General features: G+C 38.5%; 1 protein-coding gene across 2 annotated transcripts in view; it reads right to left on the bottom strand.

The window, feature by feature from the left end:
• The window catches only part of GALNTL6 (polypeptide N-acetylgalactosaminyltransferase like 6), a 427,406-nt gene that overhangs the window by 31,450 nt on the left and 380,591 nt on the right, over positions 1-15,365 (bottom strand). For both annotated transcript variants that reach the window (XM_064710656.1, XM_064710658.1), the window contains exon 7: positions 6,591-6,708. In XM_064710656.1, the coding sequence (XP_064566726.1) occupies positions 6,591-6,708 (118 nt within the window). The remainder of the gene's footprint in view (positions 1-6,590; positions 6,709-15,365) is intronic.

A 15,365-nucleotide genomic window follows, 5' to 3' on the forward strand; every position in this document is an offset into this window, starting at 1 on the left:
TAGAAATAGAAATAGAAATAGAAATAGAAATAGAAATAATAGAAATAGAAATAGAAATGGAAATAGAAATGGAATAGTTTGGGTTGGAAGGGAGTTTAAGTTTGGCCACTTTCATTGTGCTTGCCTGTTTGTATTATAGTGGGTAAATCTGCCTGGTCCTGGAATCCAGCCCCTGACTGACTGTGCTATTCATACTGTGAACGGTGAAAATAGGGGTTGGAGTGAAGGTTTGAATGGCAAAGTGATTTAGGTAGCTGCTTCTTACAGACCATTTTTGTATCAGCCCTTACAGCCCCTTAGCAATTAGCCATAGCATCCAACTGAGACTTGGTAATGAAATGTTTGAAGATCTAATTTCATTACAGAGCAAACCTAAATACACTAATGTAAATGTCTAAGGAAGGCTTGAAAGTGGCGAAAGTGGGGCTTTGTCCTTACACTCCATGGACACTGATGTGCAGTCAGATAGAGTTGAGAGCTACTCAGGAAGCTGCTGTTTACTACCTGCCATCCCAGAATTGACTAAGCCATAGGAGCTCTGGGTAGGTGCCTCTGGACATGTCATTTACTCTCCTAGTAAGCACAGTCCTTCTTAAAGAGGAAGTTTGCTGGTAGATTGGGAATGGAGACTCAAATGAATGCTCTGCCTCCAAGCCAAAATAGCTTACTACCACTCAAAGCAATCTTGCAAAAAGTCATGTCATGCGGACACGAGGATAATTTTCTTAAAACTTTTGTAAAAAGCAATTTTCTTAAAAATTTTGTAAAATCTGCCTCTTAAATTAACCTTGAAATCCTCACCTGTTTCATCTCATGACAGTAAATTCACAGGAAAACACACATAAACATAGAAAATTATCATAAACCCAAGAGTATTAAAATAATGTTATTTATTTTTCTAACAATATTTCCTTTGTATGTTACATTCTTTGTATTTTTTAAAGTGGAAATTTGCTCTCTGTGGCTGTCTTCAAACAACCCAGTGCCCAATGAAAGTGCGGATGTATGTTTACTATTTGTTTTTGTTTTTTTAAAGGAGGTGTCATTTCAAAGGCTAGACAAATTATTGCTGTGATTAATCAAGGCTTCTAAGCCTTTGAAGAATGGACAGCATAGCAGCGTGACTCAAAGGTCAGCCCCAGCAAAAATTAAAAAGACAAGAAAGCAGAAATTACATATATATATATATATATATATATATATATATATAGGCCAGTATTACTTTAACTGAGGCAATGAGAGCTGCAGTAGACATATATTGCATTTCCTCTAAAGCAGTAGGGTAACAATATAAAATAATAAAAAAAAAAGAAACCCCAGTCAGATATGCTGAGGTAATAACAAGTGGGAGGAAATAACACTGTGTTAGGCTTATATTTGATAGATATAAAACCTGAAAATGCTGTGCTGCACCTGAGGTATGCTGTGCAGCGTAATTGAAATGAATCTTGGGCTGCCTTGAAGGATATTTAGCAGCTGTTCCTGTTTATCTTTCAGCTTCAGAATGGTATTAAAAGAATTTTTTATACTTTCCTGAGAAGATAAATTCTGGCAATTTTGTCTTTAAAATGTGCATTTTTCTGTCACATGCACTAAATACAAGAAATTGGAGAATGACTTCTGTGTTAAGTATTACAGACCTCCAGCATACCATGAAAGAAACTCAGGTGGTGTGGGACATTTGGCAAAATTATATGAGAAGCAATGAAACTCACAGGATCGTTAATGTCTCCTTCTTACAAAAGCAATGAATCTGGTCTGCAGCTGAGGTATAAAAAACAAAGATGAAACCAAAATAATGCAATTCCAGCTTGGAAAGATCAAAAGAGTAGTTTATGTGTCAACTAGAGACTATCTCACAATTTATCTTTATATGGCTCCTTCCAACAGAATGTTGCAAAACATTTTATAGGGATGGTTGAAAGCAAAAAGCAGGCATTAACACAAGCTTTAAAAGAAATTAAGCTGTGGTTATGTGGCTTTGTTCCTAACTGGAGTTTAGATGCCACAGATGTATTTTTTGGCTCTATTCTACAGCTCCTGTGGGATTTTGGGTGAATCACTCTCCTTTCACATTACTTCTTTGTCTTTTAAATTGAATTCTGCCTTCTCTTATGATTCCCCCACCTTATCCCTCTGGTTTATGAGTGATCCAGCCTGGAAACTACCTGGAAAATGTAAATACTGTGCATGCAAGACTGAGATTCCAATCCATATGCTACACTGTAGTCATAATTACTGTAGGAAGAGACTCATGATTTTTGAGCAGCGGAGGATGTGTCGCTGGGGAAAAGGAACATAAACATACAGCAAATTATTCAAAGGATTTAGAGGGTACTGAATGGACTTTGCATTAGGCTTCAAAACTTACTGAGAAATATACTGCTGCTGAGAGTCAGTAACAAGACAGAAAACAGTGAGAGATATTGAAATGAAGGGAAAATACAAACTGTAAACTGGTGGAAGAGGAATATAAAGTATTGCATGCAAAAGCAACAACTTGGTGCTCTTCATATTGTGCAAGAGGGATGGACTACAAACAGGAGAAATGTATTACAACAGTGGGGCTGAAAAAGTTGTAGAAAATAGGAATATAAAAATTTTATGGGATTTTTTCACTCTTCTTGAAATATAAGCCAAAAGAACAGATTTGGCAGTTGTAGAAAAGGAGAAAGAACAATATTTTCCTGTGAACTTTTACACACAGTGAGAATGTTCCTCTAAATGAAAGAAAAATTGAAAAATAGGATCACTGACAGCAAATCTACAGTCAATGGGTCTGAAAATTGCAAAACCATTTACTGGAGGTGAAGTGGGATTTCCTGTCAGGAAATATTAAAACTGTACCATGTAAACTGGGAACTGATGACTGTGGGTATTTCAACAATACTCACCAGCACCTCTAAAATTCAGAGAAAACTGGCAATATTCCACATTTGCCAGTCCTTCATATAGATTACAACTGCACTAATAAGTGGTAATGCTCCTCCACTCCCTATCTGCTGCCAAGATTGACAGCTGTGGAGGGAATTAATAGTGATTCTGATGATAATGAAAGGGATTAATGAACTTGGAGGTGTGTTTTGGAAAACAGGGATGAAGAGAATTTAAAAAAATGTATTGGATGGATAAAGATAAAACAATTGTAGATACAGATGACTATCTTCAAGAGAAGAGGGAACCAGCATTAGCATTTTTGTTAAGGTATGATTTACGATGCCTAAGGAATGTCTAGTGCAAAGGATTGCACTAGGTTTTCACGTCCAGGTTTTGGTAGGAGGGTGGCAATAGAGGTGGCTTCTGAGAGAAGCTGCCAGAAGCTTCCCTCAGGTTCAACAGGGCCAATGCCAGCTGGCTCCAGGACGGACATGTCCCGGTCCAAGGCCACCAGCAATGGCAGCGGTGCCTCTGGCATACCAGATTTAAGAATAGGGAAAAGTTACTGTGCAACTTTAGCCAGAGAGAGCAGTGACAATCCCTGAGGGCACCAGCTCTGCAGACATCAAAGTCAGGGAAGAAGGAGGGGGAGGAGGTGCCCCAGGTGCTGGAGCAGAGATTCCCTTGCAGCCTGTGGTGAGCACCATGGTGAGACAGTTGTGCCCCTGCAAACCCTGAAAGGTTCATGGTGGAGCAGAGATCACAGAGGACTTGCTGCCCCTGGGGGACCTCATGCTGGAGCAGGTTAAGATTGTGAGGACTCCTCTCCCTGAGGAGGAAGGAGCAGCAGAAACAACACATGATGAACTGACTGTAGTCCCCATTTTCTGTTCCCCTGAGAGAGAGGAGGAGGAGAAAATTGGGAGGGAAGCTGAGAAGAAGGGTAGGGTGGGGGAAAGTGTTTTAAAATTTGCATTTATTTCTCATTGCCCTACTCTGATTTGATCAGTAATAAAATGTTTTTTCCCCAGTTCAGATCACCTTTGCCCATGATGGTAACTGGTGAGTGATCTCTCCCTCTCCTTATCTTGATCCAGGAGCCTTTTGTTATATTCCCTTTCCCTAGTCACATGAGGAGGGGGGGTTAGAGCAGCTTTGCTGGGCACCTGGCAAACAGCCAAGGTCAACCACCAAGGGTCTTCAGGAAACACAGGAGATTAGTATGTTTGATACTCTGTATTGTGGTGATTACTACCTAAACTGTAGTAAATAGATTTAAATCTAATAGTTTTAAATCTAGGATTTCCCAAATAGTGGCTTTCCTTGTTATTGTGAAGAGATGCTATTAATCAGGTGAGCTCCAGTGCTTTGCAGCTTTCACAAGTCTAGCACGCACCGAAGAGTACTGTCAGCAAGATGTCATACACCTTTTGAATGAAAAAAAAAAGGACCCTGATGTTGCCAAAAATTAAAATCCTGAATACTTCCTTATATAAAATTTAATCTAAGAAACTATTTAATGAAGAGGTCATATTTTGAGATATTCTGTGGCTGTGTCACCATCCACAGTACTCCAAATAATTATTTGCCAAGCAAATTAAAGTAAGATGTGGCATCAATACACAGCACCTGTCCAGCAATGCTTCCACAGGCCACAGATGTGGATGCTCTAAGAAAGAGTAAATTGTCATCTCTAGATTCACTCAAGTGAAGCCAAGGCAGCTGGACCAGTCTGGTTATTCAGCTTTTTCACTGACTTTCACTGACTTTGGAACAATTTGGAAGTCCACTATCTTACCAAGTTTTCTCAACAGATCTGGTAAATTGAACTGTCTGGCCAACTTGTCCTCATTTAATAAGTTTTAAGATAACTCAATCTATAGCTACAGTAGAATCTGCTGAAGCAGAAACCTTTCCCAAGCCGATTGTGGTGATTCTGACATAAAAAAGCTCAGTTCTTTCTCTTTGTCTCTTTTACCTCTGTGATTTTTTCCAATTTTTTGTTATTCCAAACCAAACAACATTTTTTTTTTATTTTACATCTCTTAAATTCTTCCAATAAGAATTTACTCCTACTTGGAAGTAATTTCTAAAGACAATTTTTTTCTTTTTTTAACGCTAGTAAGAAAGGACAAGGACCCTAAGGTTATTATATACTGAGACAGATCCAGAGATATGACTGAAATGAGACCCAGTGTGTCACAGCTGCCTCCAAAAAAAAAAATCTATCCCTTGAACAAAACACACTGGGACGGTCTGGTATCTCAATTTCCAGTTGTGTTACCATGGTTTCTATACAAAGTCTGGAGAGAACAACAAGTATATTCTTTGCGATGATGAATAAAAGGAATATTTGAAATAGGATAATAAAATCATGGGTGACCTGTCAGAGTCCATTGTGACAGCTACAAGTAACTACTTATATTTGCCTCTGAAACAATCTCAATGGACAGAAGGTAAGTCAATATATTCTAAACATACAGTCTAGCTATTGAGTTTCCCCTGCCTTCCTGTTTTATTTTCCTGAAGTATAAAAATGATTTGGAGAAACATGAGAGTAAGCCAGTTAATGCAAAACATTTTGCAGTTCTTGGAACTCCTGTAAAGAGAGGCTGGAAAACCAGCGCTGGGTGACACTGTACATTTCAGCCAACAGAATGGCCTCAGCATTGTTTTAATTGCAGCTGAAACTCAGCTGCAAGATATCTGATATTAGTCATGGCTGACATGTTATATTTATTTAAAGAGCTTTACACTGACAGAGTTTGGAAGTAGGCTGGAAAGATCCTGGAGGTAAATTTGAATTGCAATTTCAGTTTCAAGCTCCATCCTAACACACTTGACTCAAATAATCTAAGACAGGAAATTCTATCAAGCCCTTGCAAAACTTTGCATGTAGAGACTATGAGGTAAAATTTTTATGTCCTTGGGTATACTGGAAAATAAACTCAAAATTAGACATGTTAGTCCTCAGTAAACTAATAAAAATTCCTGTCTTACATGTAGAAAGTAACAAGACTTTCAGCTCTACATGTAAATACCGAGTAACAGATTTCAATACACATGTCCACATACAGGATATGAAGGTATACTATAACATGGCTGGTTGTACATAACCTGAGCACTTGAATGACCCATATACCATTACAATAATTTAAATGCAATTTAAAAAAGTTTCCTTTGGAACAGCTGGCCTGCAGATAACAGCTCATGGCAGCTGAGCTGCTCTAGTGATCCACTGCTATTGAAAGAAGCCTTTCTTCCTGTGACTTTCTCTATTTCTATCCTTTTTCTTGAGCTGACTACAGGGGACCCTATCCCCAGAGATGATTAAACTTGTTGATCTGGACAGAAAAACTATTGCATTTCCTTTTCTGCTGGATTAGTTCTCTGTTGGCTTGTTGAACTGAGCTCAACACTTGAGCACAAACACAGCATCTGAGCAAAGGTAAGTGGAGAAGACTTGATAAAAGGGAAAAGGTGGAACTTCATTCTTTGACAGTGGTAAGCTACCGTGTTTTCAGAGGGAGCTGCACTCAGTGTGATTTTTATATGGCTTCTGGAGCATTTGCTTATGGCACTGTGAAAATTCCTAATGAAAAGAAGTATTGTAGTAAGTTAATTTTAGTTAAAAAAGACAGAAGCCCAGATGAATGAAAGCATCGTGACAACACCAGCAAGGAAGTATTCTATAAAGTGGCTTGATGACTTACCTTAAAGGAGATTTCATACTGCTCTCCTCCCCATATTTCTAATCCTGGATCATAGCCTCCCAGCTCCCAAAACCATTTCCGGTTAACGGCAAACAGACCTCCAGCCATTACAGGAGACCTGAAGGATGAATAAAGCAACACAAACAATAATGAAGATGTTTGGCCCGTGTGTGTGTGTGTGTGTGTGTGTGTGTGTGCGCCCTCTGGGTGTGTTTCTAGGAATGTTTGTTTGAATTGTGAAGCTATGAAAGGCATAGATAAACGTATATGATAGTAGTGCAACCAAACAATATTTACCTTTATTCATCCAAGGAGGGGCTCTAGATGAGAAACAGGCAATGTGGTAGATCTAGAGAATGGCAGACAGTCATGCACAAACTCCTTTTAAAAAAAAAATCCCAACAAAACCAAGCCCAAAAAACTAATAGCCTCCACAAAAGTTCTGTTTATTGATAAGTAACAGAGAAAGAAAGGGACTCTGGAAAACTGCCAAAGTAGTTAATGAGTCTCAGTACTCCATGTGAAGTAATGTGCATTTGAAAGTGAGCAAAAGTTTTCAATTAATTTCAGCCTCATATGTGCTGGCTAGAGAAAGGCAGAAAGGTGAAAGAGGATGGCTGAAGAGAAGCTGTTGGGAGTTAAACATCTGCTTTCCTAAACATTTAGAGCTCCTCAAATGTATCTCACAGTGGTAATGTGACTTATAGGCAAATAATTTGCTATGCTTCCCATGTTTCCATTTATTCCATTAATAATTATGTGACATTTTCTTAAATTGACTCAGTCTTTTCCACAGACAATATAGAAAACAAATGAGATATTTAAAGTTATTGTTAGAGAATAACGACAAAAACATATTGCAAATTTATATACAGGAATTTTGTACTGGAAAACAAGCATTTTCTCTTTTTATTTTCTTTCAGTATCAAGAAGTCCACCTTTCTAATGCAGTAGATACAGTGACAGCTTTCAGAATTACAATGTTGCTCTTCAACTTATTCCTTGAAGTTATAGTGGAAGGGGAATACAAGGACATCTACGCAGAACAGGAGGGAAACAACACGCTTGAGAAAGTCCAATCCAACTATGCAATTCCATCAATGCAGATCAACACTAGCCTAATGAGTTTTACAGCAAGAGGCCAGGAGGAACATATTCATACTGATAGCTGGTCAGAGAGAGAAGAAAAGACAAAGCCACGGGAGACCTGGATGGCTTCCAGGCAATGTTTCCTTAGCAGAGAACCAACGTGAAACTGCGTCCTGTGCCCTGTCTCTTGTAGCAATAAAGCCCCAAGGGAAAATTATTCCATCCTGGGGCATTTTGTTTTGAATTACTGCTGGTGGCTTCTTTGGAGCTATGGGAGCAGATGGTATCATCCCGGAAGCCCTGACTAGAAAATAAAAACTTCTCCCTTTGCCACTGGTTTAGGATTTGGCAGTGAACTTGAAACTGGTAAATATTTCAGGAATCCATGCATAAGTTAGAAGTTTACTGAAGAGGACATCACGTTAATGGAATATTCTGCCATATTTTCTCTGCCTTAACACTTTTTTAGGCTGCTGTCTTTTATCTAAGGCAGTAGAGACAATAAAATAGCAAGCAAACAGCTGAGTGGTCTCTGCCACCATCAGGCAGCCAGTGAATCCCACACATGAATGTTAGAAAATTATCCCCTCATTTGCATTCATGGTGATGAGAAACATTATGGATAATTTTCCTTTCGCTTCTATATGGTAGCTTCAAAAAAGATTAAACTACCCATTTTCATGACTCTTACAGACTAATTTCATTTTCCTTTAGAGATTACTTTTTTAAAAGCACATAGAAACTTTGAGAAACAATGCTTTGCGAAAAAAAATCCAAACTGGCAAGGCTGTGCAGTGTAACATACACTGAATGCTAATACTTTTTTACTTTTATTGACATTTCATATTTCAATATTGACTGTATTTCCACATATGAATAAATTAAACAGAGATTTTATTAGAAACCTTCCCCTGAGGATTCTGACTACTACAATACATTTTCAATTCCTACCAAAGTAAATCTAATGTCCTTTTTGACTTCAGGTATTAAATGATCGAAACATAATGTCCTTTTATAAAGGACTTACAACGAGAATGCTTATAACTAAATTGCTACTGACAGAGGAAATGTAGTCCCAGAAATCACTGGGAAAATGCAAGATTTCTCTGCTTCTCATAGATACAATATCTTTCCTAAGCATTTCCCTCAGTAGAGTGAATGGCCTATAAAAAAGGCAATTGCCGCAGGTAAATCAGATGGAAGATAAAAAAATTAGAGACTTAAAAATCCAAAATAATTGGCAAGTACTTACAAATTATATTTGAATAGATAGATTTTTCCAGTGATAAATCCTGAGTAACGAAACCCCTTGTTCTTCAGACTTGAAAGTTCAGAACATTTATTGCAATTAACAAAACCACCTAATGACTGGGACCGTAGCAAACCCATAATTTTTGCAATTCCTTAAAAAAAAAAGTGAAGAAATTGAATGTAATGTTGCCCCATTAATTCCTATTCCACAAGATGTTCTGACATTTGTTGTTTTGTAGGAAGAGCAATGAAGAGGAAAAGCAGGATGGCCTTTTGGTTTTCATTAGAGTGGAATTAGTAATAAGCTGTGTGAAACTGAGTGCTTGGCACAGCATGAATTCCACTCCATGCCACAAGCAGCTACTGCTGAACAGGCCTTAAATTGTCTCCAAAATATGAAGGCAAGAGTCCAGTCTTGCAATCATGGGTGATATGAAAAGTCCTTATGTATCAATAGGATCACTTACACAGATAAAAGAACTGCACTGAGCCCAAAGGAGAAGAATTAATCTCTTGTTTAGTGGCTTCTGTGTAGAAATGTCAAGTACAAAGCTATGTTTGTAGGAGTAATTTTTTCATGAAATGTCCTACTCAGATGCTTAAACAATCAGACTTGAGCTATTATAGCATAATATTATGTGAGTAATTACAGTGGAAAGCTGTAAAGTTCTTACGGTCAAAACATTAAAAGGACAAAGGCTCCTAAAACATCACAAAAGCTGGAAGGGTAAAGTTGCTAAACTTAAAAATATTTCTAAAAATCCTTCCACCTGAGAACTACTGCACAGACTCACTGAACATACATGAAAGAACAATATTGGAAGTAAAAGCTAGCTGATTGAAAAATGGCCCAACTGGTCAAAGATTGCTATGCTGAAAAGAAAAAGAATTCGATTCAGTTAGAGCGTAAAACCCCACAAAACTTGCTTTGCAAAAAAATACAGACTGAGAAAAAGGCAGGCAAATACTTAATAGGAAAAGATACATTACAAACAAAAAACAGCACTAAAGGAACTGTAGCAGTAGCTCAAACTGTAGACAGCAAAAATTTTTATAACTGCTTGCAATTAACATGCAGAGGAAGGAAGGAGATAATTTCACCTATGAATTTTCAAGGTAAGGGAAAAATGACATGAACTTCAAAGGAATGGGAAGTTCAGACTTGCAATAGAAACAAATATGGTGTGTTACAAAGAAGCAAACTGCATAGCAGGGCTTGGAATCATTACACTGCAAGAGTGATACACACAGCGGAACTAAAGGATTTGTGAGAAGGGAAGAGAAGCTCTGACAGCCTGCAGAACGAAAATGAGGGAAATGAAAATGGGAAAGCACTTGTGCTGGATGACGTGCACAATAGGTACACTGATAGGAAGCACCTGCCCGAAACAGCTGCAATTTGGCCATTGTAATTGAATCCAAGGAATGGCACATATTGCACTCTGCACCCCTCTGTATAACCCAGACTGATTTAAAAGGCTCCGTGCTGAACTACTGAACAGAGATGGATGAATGCTGGAGTGAGGAGTCCAGGACAGGACACATCTCGTGCAGGACACATCAGGCAAACTGACCTTCAGTGCCAAACCCACAGGCACATTATACAAAACCAAGGCAAAAAGCCCACAACAGAAATCAGGTTCTACTGACCTCGTGGTATCAGGGATGTAATGGAAAAGGAGGAAAGGGGCCATGGTGCTGCTGGCACAGTGACAGCTCCAGAAATGACTGGTGACCTACTGAATGCAGCTTTGAGCTAGGCTTCTGCATCTTTAATAATGAATTTCAATGTCTTGTTAAGCAAGAAGCGTCCCTTCACCTCAGTGATGCCAATGAAGGCACTCCAGGAAGGGGAATAAATTCAGTTACCTTGTTTCACTGGTGACTGCCCCAGGTTCTGTCTGCAGTGAGTCCTGACACTGTATCAAAGCTTCTCAAAGCAAATAGCAGAAGCTGACACTAATCCTAAACAAAAGTTTGAAAATCCTGAAAATTAAAATTTATGTATGTGTAATGTTAGTGACAGACTTGGCTACTTGGAGGAAGTGAATGCAGGAGTAAACCAAACTGAAATTAAGAGGAGTTGATCAGATGGCACGGATGCGATGTAGGTTTAAGAAAGTAAATTACAAAAATAAAAATTTAGTGGTTGTTCCACCTAAAGACAGTTTCTATACTGTGCATAGTAAAAGATGTCAAATTAGCTGAATGAATATTGATAAGGCTTTGTGAATTTCTCAAGAAGTAAAAAAAAAGTGGAATATTTTATATACTTAATTCTCTAAGCAAATACAATGAAAATGTATTAAAATGTATTTTCAAATGCACCAACTCTTTTACATTTAATATTTCTGTAAGGCATTGTTTTATCTTTTATCCCTTCTAAAAACATGACCCATTTAAATGTTTATAAAATTATCAACATTCAGAAAGTAAAATCGGTCTCTGTTACATTAGCCTACGGCAGTTACTCTTTCTTTTTTAACTCAAGTGTCCCATTTTCTGAACAACATTTACCCTAGATAAATGTAAACTACCCGTTCATATGATCATTGTGCTGCAACAGGTAGCAGCCAAGTTGTATTAAATTCAATTTCCAAGTCTCTCTATAATCACATTCAATTTTTAAACTCCATTTTTGTTTGGGAAATATTAAGATAAAATCCCTTTCTTCAAATGGTGAGCCAGAAAGCTGTGGAGAGTCAGCTACAAAGGAACTTCTAAAAGTGCTTGACTTTCAGTTTACAGAAGTTTCCACTGTAATTTCATCACAGATTCTTGTTTTTCTTACTACATTGCTAAACTTCATTAAAAAAAATTATATTGTATAAAAGCAACGAGTCCTTATGTGGGTGATGAGGCCCTTTTCTCTCATATTTAGAAAATTAATGAGAAAGAGATGAGCTGGGTAGAGACTGAAGACTCTGAAGGAAAGGCTTCTCCTTCCCATAATTACCTCTCATAATCCAAGAGAAATCTGTCTGAATTATAGTTAGAGGAGATCTACAGCACTCAAACTAAGCAGGTGGGTCAGCACAAATGAGCATCCTGAAGGTAAAAGTAAATGAAAGCTTCTGGAAATGTCCCGCAGGCAATGGTGTTCAGAAGGATAAAACCAAGGAGTAAATGAACAGCTGGAAGTCATGCTAAAGAGACAAATCTAATACACAAGCAGTCTCACAAGATTGAGGCCTGAGGGCTGCAAAAGCAAGAGAGCAGAGCTGAGAGCAGCCCCTCAGCTGAGCCACATTCATGTCATGAGCAGGGATGGACCTTGGACACAGCAGCAAAAAACCCTCCAATTTATCAGTAGGAAGAACTGCTAGAGAAAACAAAAACAACCTCTAAACACAATTTGAATCAGCTCTGTCAGTTTAGCACCTTTTCAAATTGATGGATATTATCTGCATTCACAGTTGTCCCTTGAAAATATAATCTTTGAAATTAGATGTGGAAATGAAGATAGATTGGAGGTAAAATAGTATCAACCGTCCCTAAAAGAGGAACTTCAGGTTTCCTGGCTTTTGCTGAGCTTTGATTCTATGTTCCTATGAATAACAACAGTTCATTAAATCCCATCACTATCTGCGAGGAAATTCTCTCAGAACATATGGGGGCAGTATCTGAAGAGAATTGCTATCCAATGTTTTCTTCCCCTCCTTAGACAGAAAGATATAAACCAGAAAATTATCTTCCAGGGCTTACTTTTGCTTTATTGACTTAATTAAGCCCCGTATAGCATCATAACCAAAGTTTAAACTCAAGGAGAAATTTTCAATTTCATTAAAGATAATAAATGTTTCCTTTTGAAACATAACCACTGGGCTGAAAATTGGTTCTTTTTCAAAAATAGTCAAAATAGTCTATTTTCAAAATAGTCCTTTAATTCAGACTTTTTCCTCCCAAGGCAGATTTCTAGATTACAAATCCAATCAGTTAGGAGTCTGCTGTTAAAAGTTACAGATGATTTTGACTAAGTTATTTGGATTACTACAGCCCTATGTTTTTCAGAACTCTAACATATTATGTACTTATTGCAGATTAAAGTAGATTTAAAGACATGAGAGCTCACCCAAAATAGCTTTGCACATAAGGTGTACACCCAGCAGCTTGGGTGGTTTTAAGAATGACCAGTGAGGAAAAGAAACCTTTCTGATAAATACATTACATGCTACTGTACAGCACCATGTGCACACTTGTAGCAGTTGGAGACTTGGAAAAAAGACCAACAAGGCTGCTGAATTGCAATCACCACCATAAACTCCACACAAAAGAGAAGCTTTTACTTGTTCTGGATGTCCTGCAGTATTTCAGGCTCTGGCTTTCTTTGTGTAACACAAAATTGATTCAGGTGGGCAAATAAGAAGGGTAAGAATTAAAGCACTGCAAGGAAATGGCACCTGGAGTTTCAGTGGTTTTTCTTTTCTGTTCCTGCCATTGTTCACACACCAGATCAGACTGAATAGTTAGTGAAGGTCATCTCCAGAACATTTCTGAGTTGCAAAGATTTTGAATAAGTGGAAGTATAGTTACAATAACCTTCTCCTGATTTTTCAGCAAAGTCTTTAAAAACACTGCTGCCTAGCATCCTGATGGAATTAGCTTTTCTTCAGGGTCCCACAGACTGCCCCTGGTGACTGCCTCAAGCAGACAGAGCTCTCACACTAGGCTAACCAGATGAGACACACAGTTAATGATATGGCTGTGATCTGCCATGGAGCTGAGGATGTGGATGAATGTTATTCCTTTGATCAGTTCTTCCACAGTACTGTCAGCAAGTGCCCCCACTCCACCCTTATGTGCAAACACTGCTTCAAACACAAGCAGGGAAGCAGGGACAAAAGGTAATTTTAATATTTCACTTATGTCTGTCTTTGGGGATTAATGCAGAAGCCTGAAAAGATTCCATGTTGACAGGGGGGAAGGCTGGAGCTTGGCACAGCTTTTGTAACTGTGCCATTGCTACACGAAGCAACTCATCCATTTGCCAGTGGTCAAAGATTTAATGAATTTTTTGCCTTTCAAGAAGGCAAAAAAAAATGCCTGAAGAGGCTAATAATGCAGCCAAAGGTATTCAGGGATCCTGGAAATGTTTCTTAGGTGCATCATTGCCATTCATTAAAGCTCTGTAATTTGCTGCGTTACCCTGTTATGGAGGGTAATAGGGAGCCAGGCATTAGATTTCTACCAGTCTGCACAAGAGGCACAAGAATATTTTCTTGTGGAATCTGTGAAGCACTGAAAGCAGCTTTTCAAGTACAGAAGTGACAGGAAAAACACTGGAAAGTACTTCTCAATGGAGCACGAAGGAGCTGAAAACTGATGAGGTTGAGCACTTGATTATCCCATGATAGCATCTTCTTTTAATTTGATGTTGTAAAAATGGACAGGCTGTGGAAAACCAGAGAAATGAACCTTCCTGGTTTATTATCAATTGCAGTGAAATTAAGTAAAGTATGTGAACTCTGCACCTGACTTTGAAGGCAAATACAGCTAATCAGTTTGCCACGGAGCTCTGCTAATTTGCACAGGCCATAGTGGAAACTGCTGAGCAAACCACACTGATCTCAGAGTTGGGAACCAGAATTACTACACAGTGCAAGTGAGACAACCAACCTCCTTCTCTCAAGGAGGTTGCACACTAAAATCCTCTTCTAGCTGTATAGGATACATTTCTAAGAACAGCTAGCACCTTTGGGAGCAATTCAAAAGCAGTTTAACAGGAGATGATATGGCCTCAGGCTGGACTGGGTCCATTGCTGGCTTTTAGGTGACTCACCAACAGAGACTGCAGCTGCCTGGCAAGCTTTTTCCCTCCTGGATCCAGATGCTCACACAGCCCAGATACTCTTGCGCCAGCACTGTCCCACTGCCTGCCATGTAACAGCACATGGATCAAGAGGGGTCGCCCTAACCTGTAGATGTCTATAAGGAAAATACTCAAGAAAAAAAAAAGAACTGAAAAAAAAAACATATAAGCAATGTAACTGCATTACCTCAAACCCCAAGACACCTGTCTCCAGAAAACCTGCTTCCAGGAAAAAAAAAAATCTTTTGCATTTATCTAGACTAATAATATATGAAAAAAAAAAAGGTTATGGCTATCTTAAGAAACATCTAAAGATTTGGAGAAATTGATTTGGGCAATCGATGCCCAAATAATTTTAAAACATGTGTTAGAGACAGTTCTATCACTTCAGAATTACATTTGAAAGCACAAGGAAAGGTGTATCAAATCCTGAACTGGCAGGAAGGTAAGCTGAACAGTAATAAGAACTCTTCTAAGTGGTGAGAAGATCACAGAATCTTCTGGGTTGAAAGGGATCCACAGGTAAATGGCCTGTACAGGGATCAAACCCACAACCTTGCCATTATTAGCAATGTGCTCTAACCAACCCAGCTAATCTAATCTAGACAGGCTTTATTGTTAAGAGG

The sequence above is a fragment of the Zonotrichia leucophrys genome, chromosome 4 (genome assembly GCF_028769735.1).
Source record: "Zonotrichia leucophrys gambelii isolate GWCS_2022_RI chromosome 4, RI_Zleu_2.0, whole genome shotgun sequence".
Lineage (NCBI taxonomy): Eukaryota > Metazoa > Chordata > Aves > Passeriformes > Passerellidae > Zonotrichia > Zonotrichia leucophrys.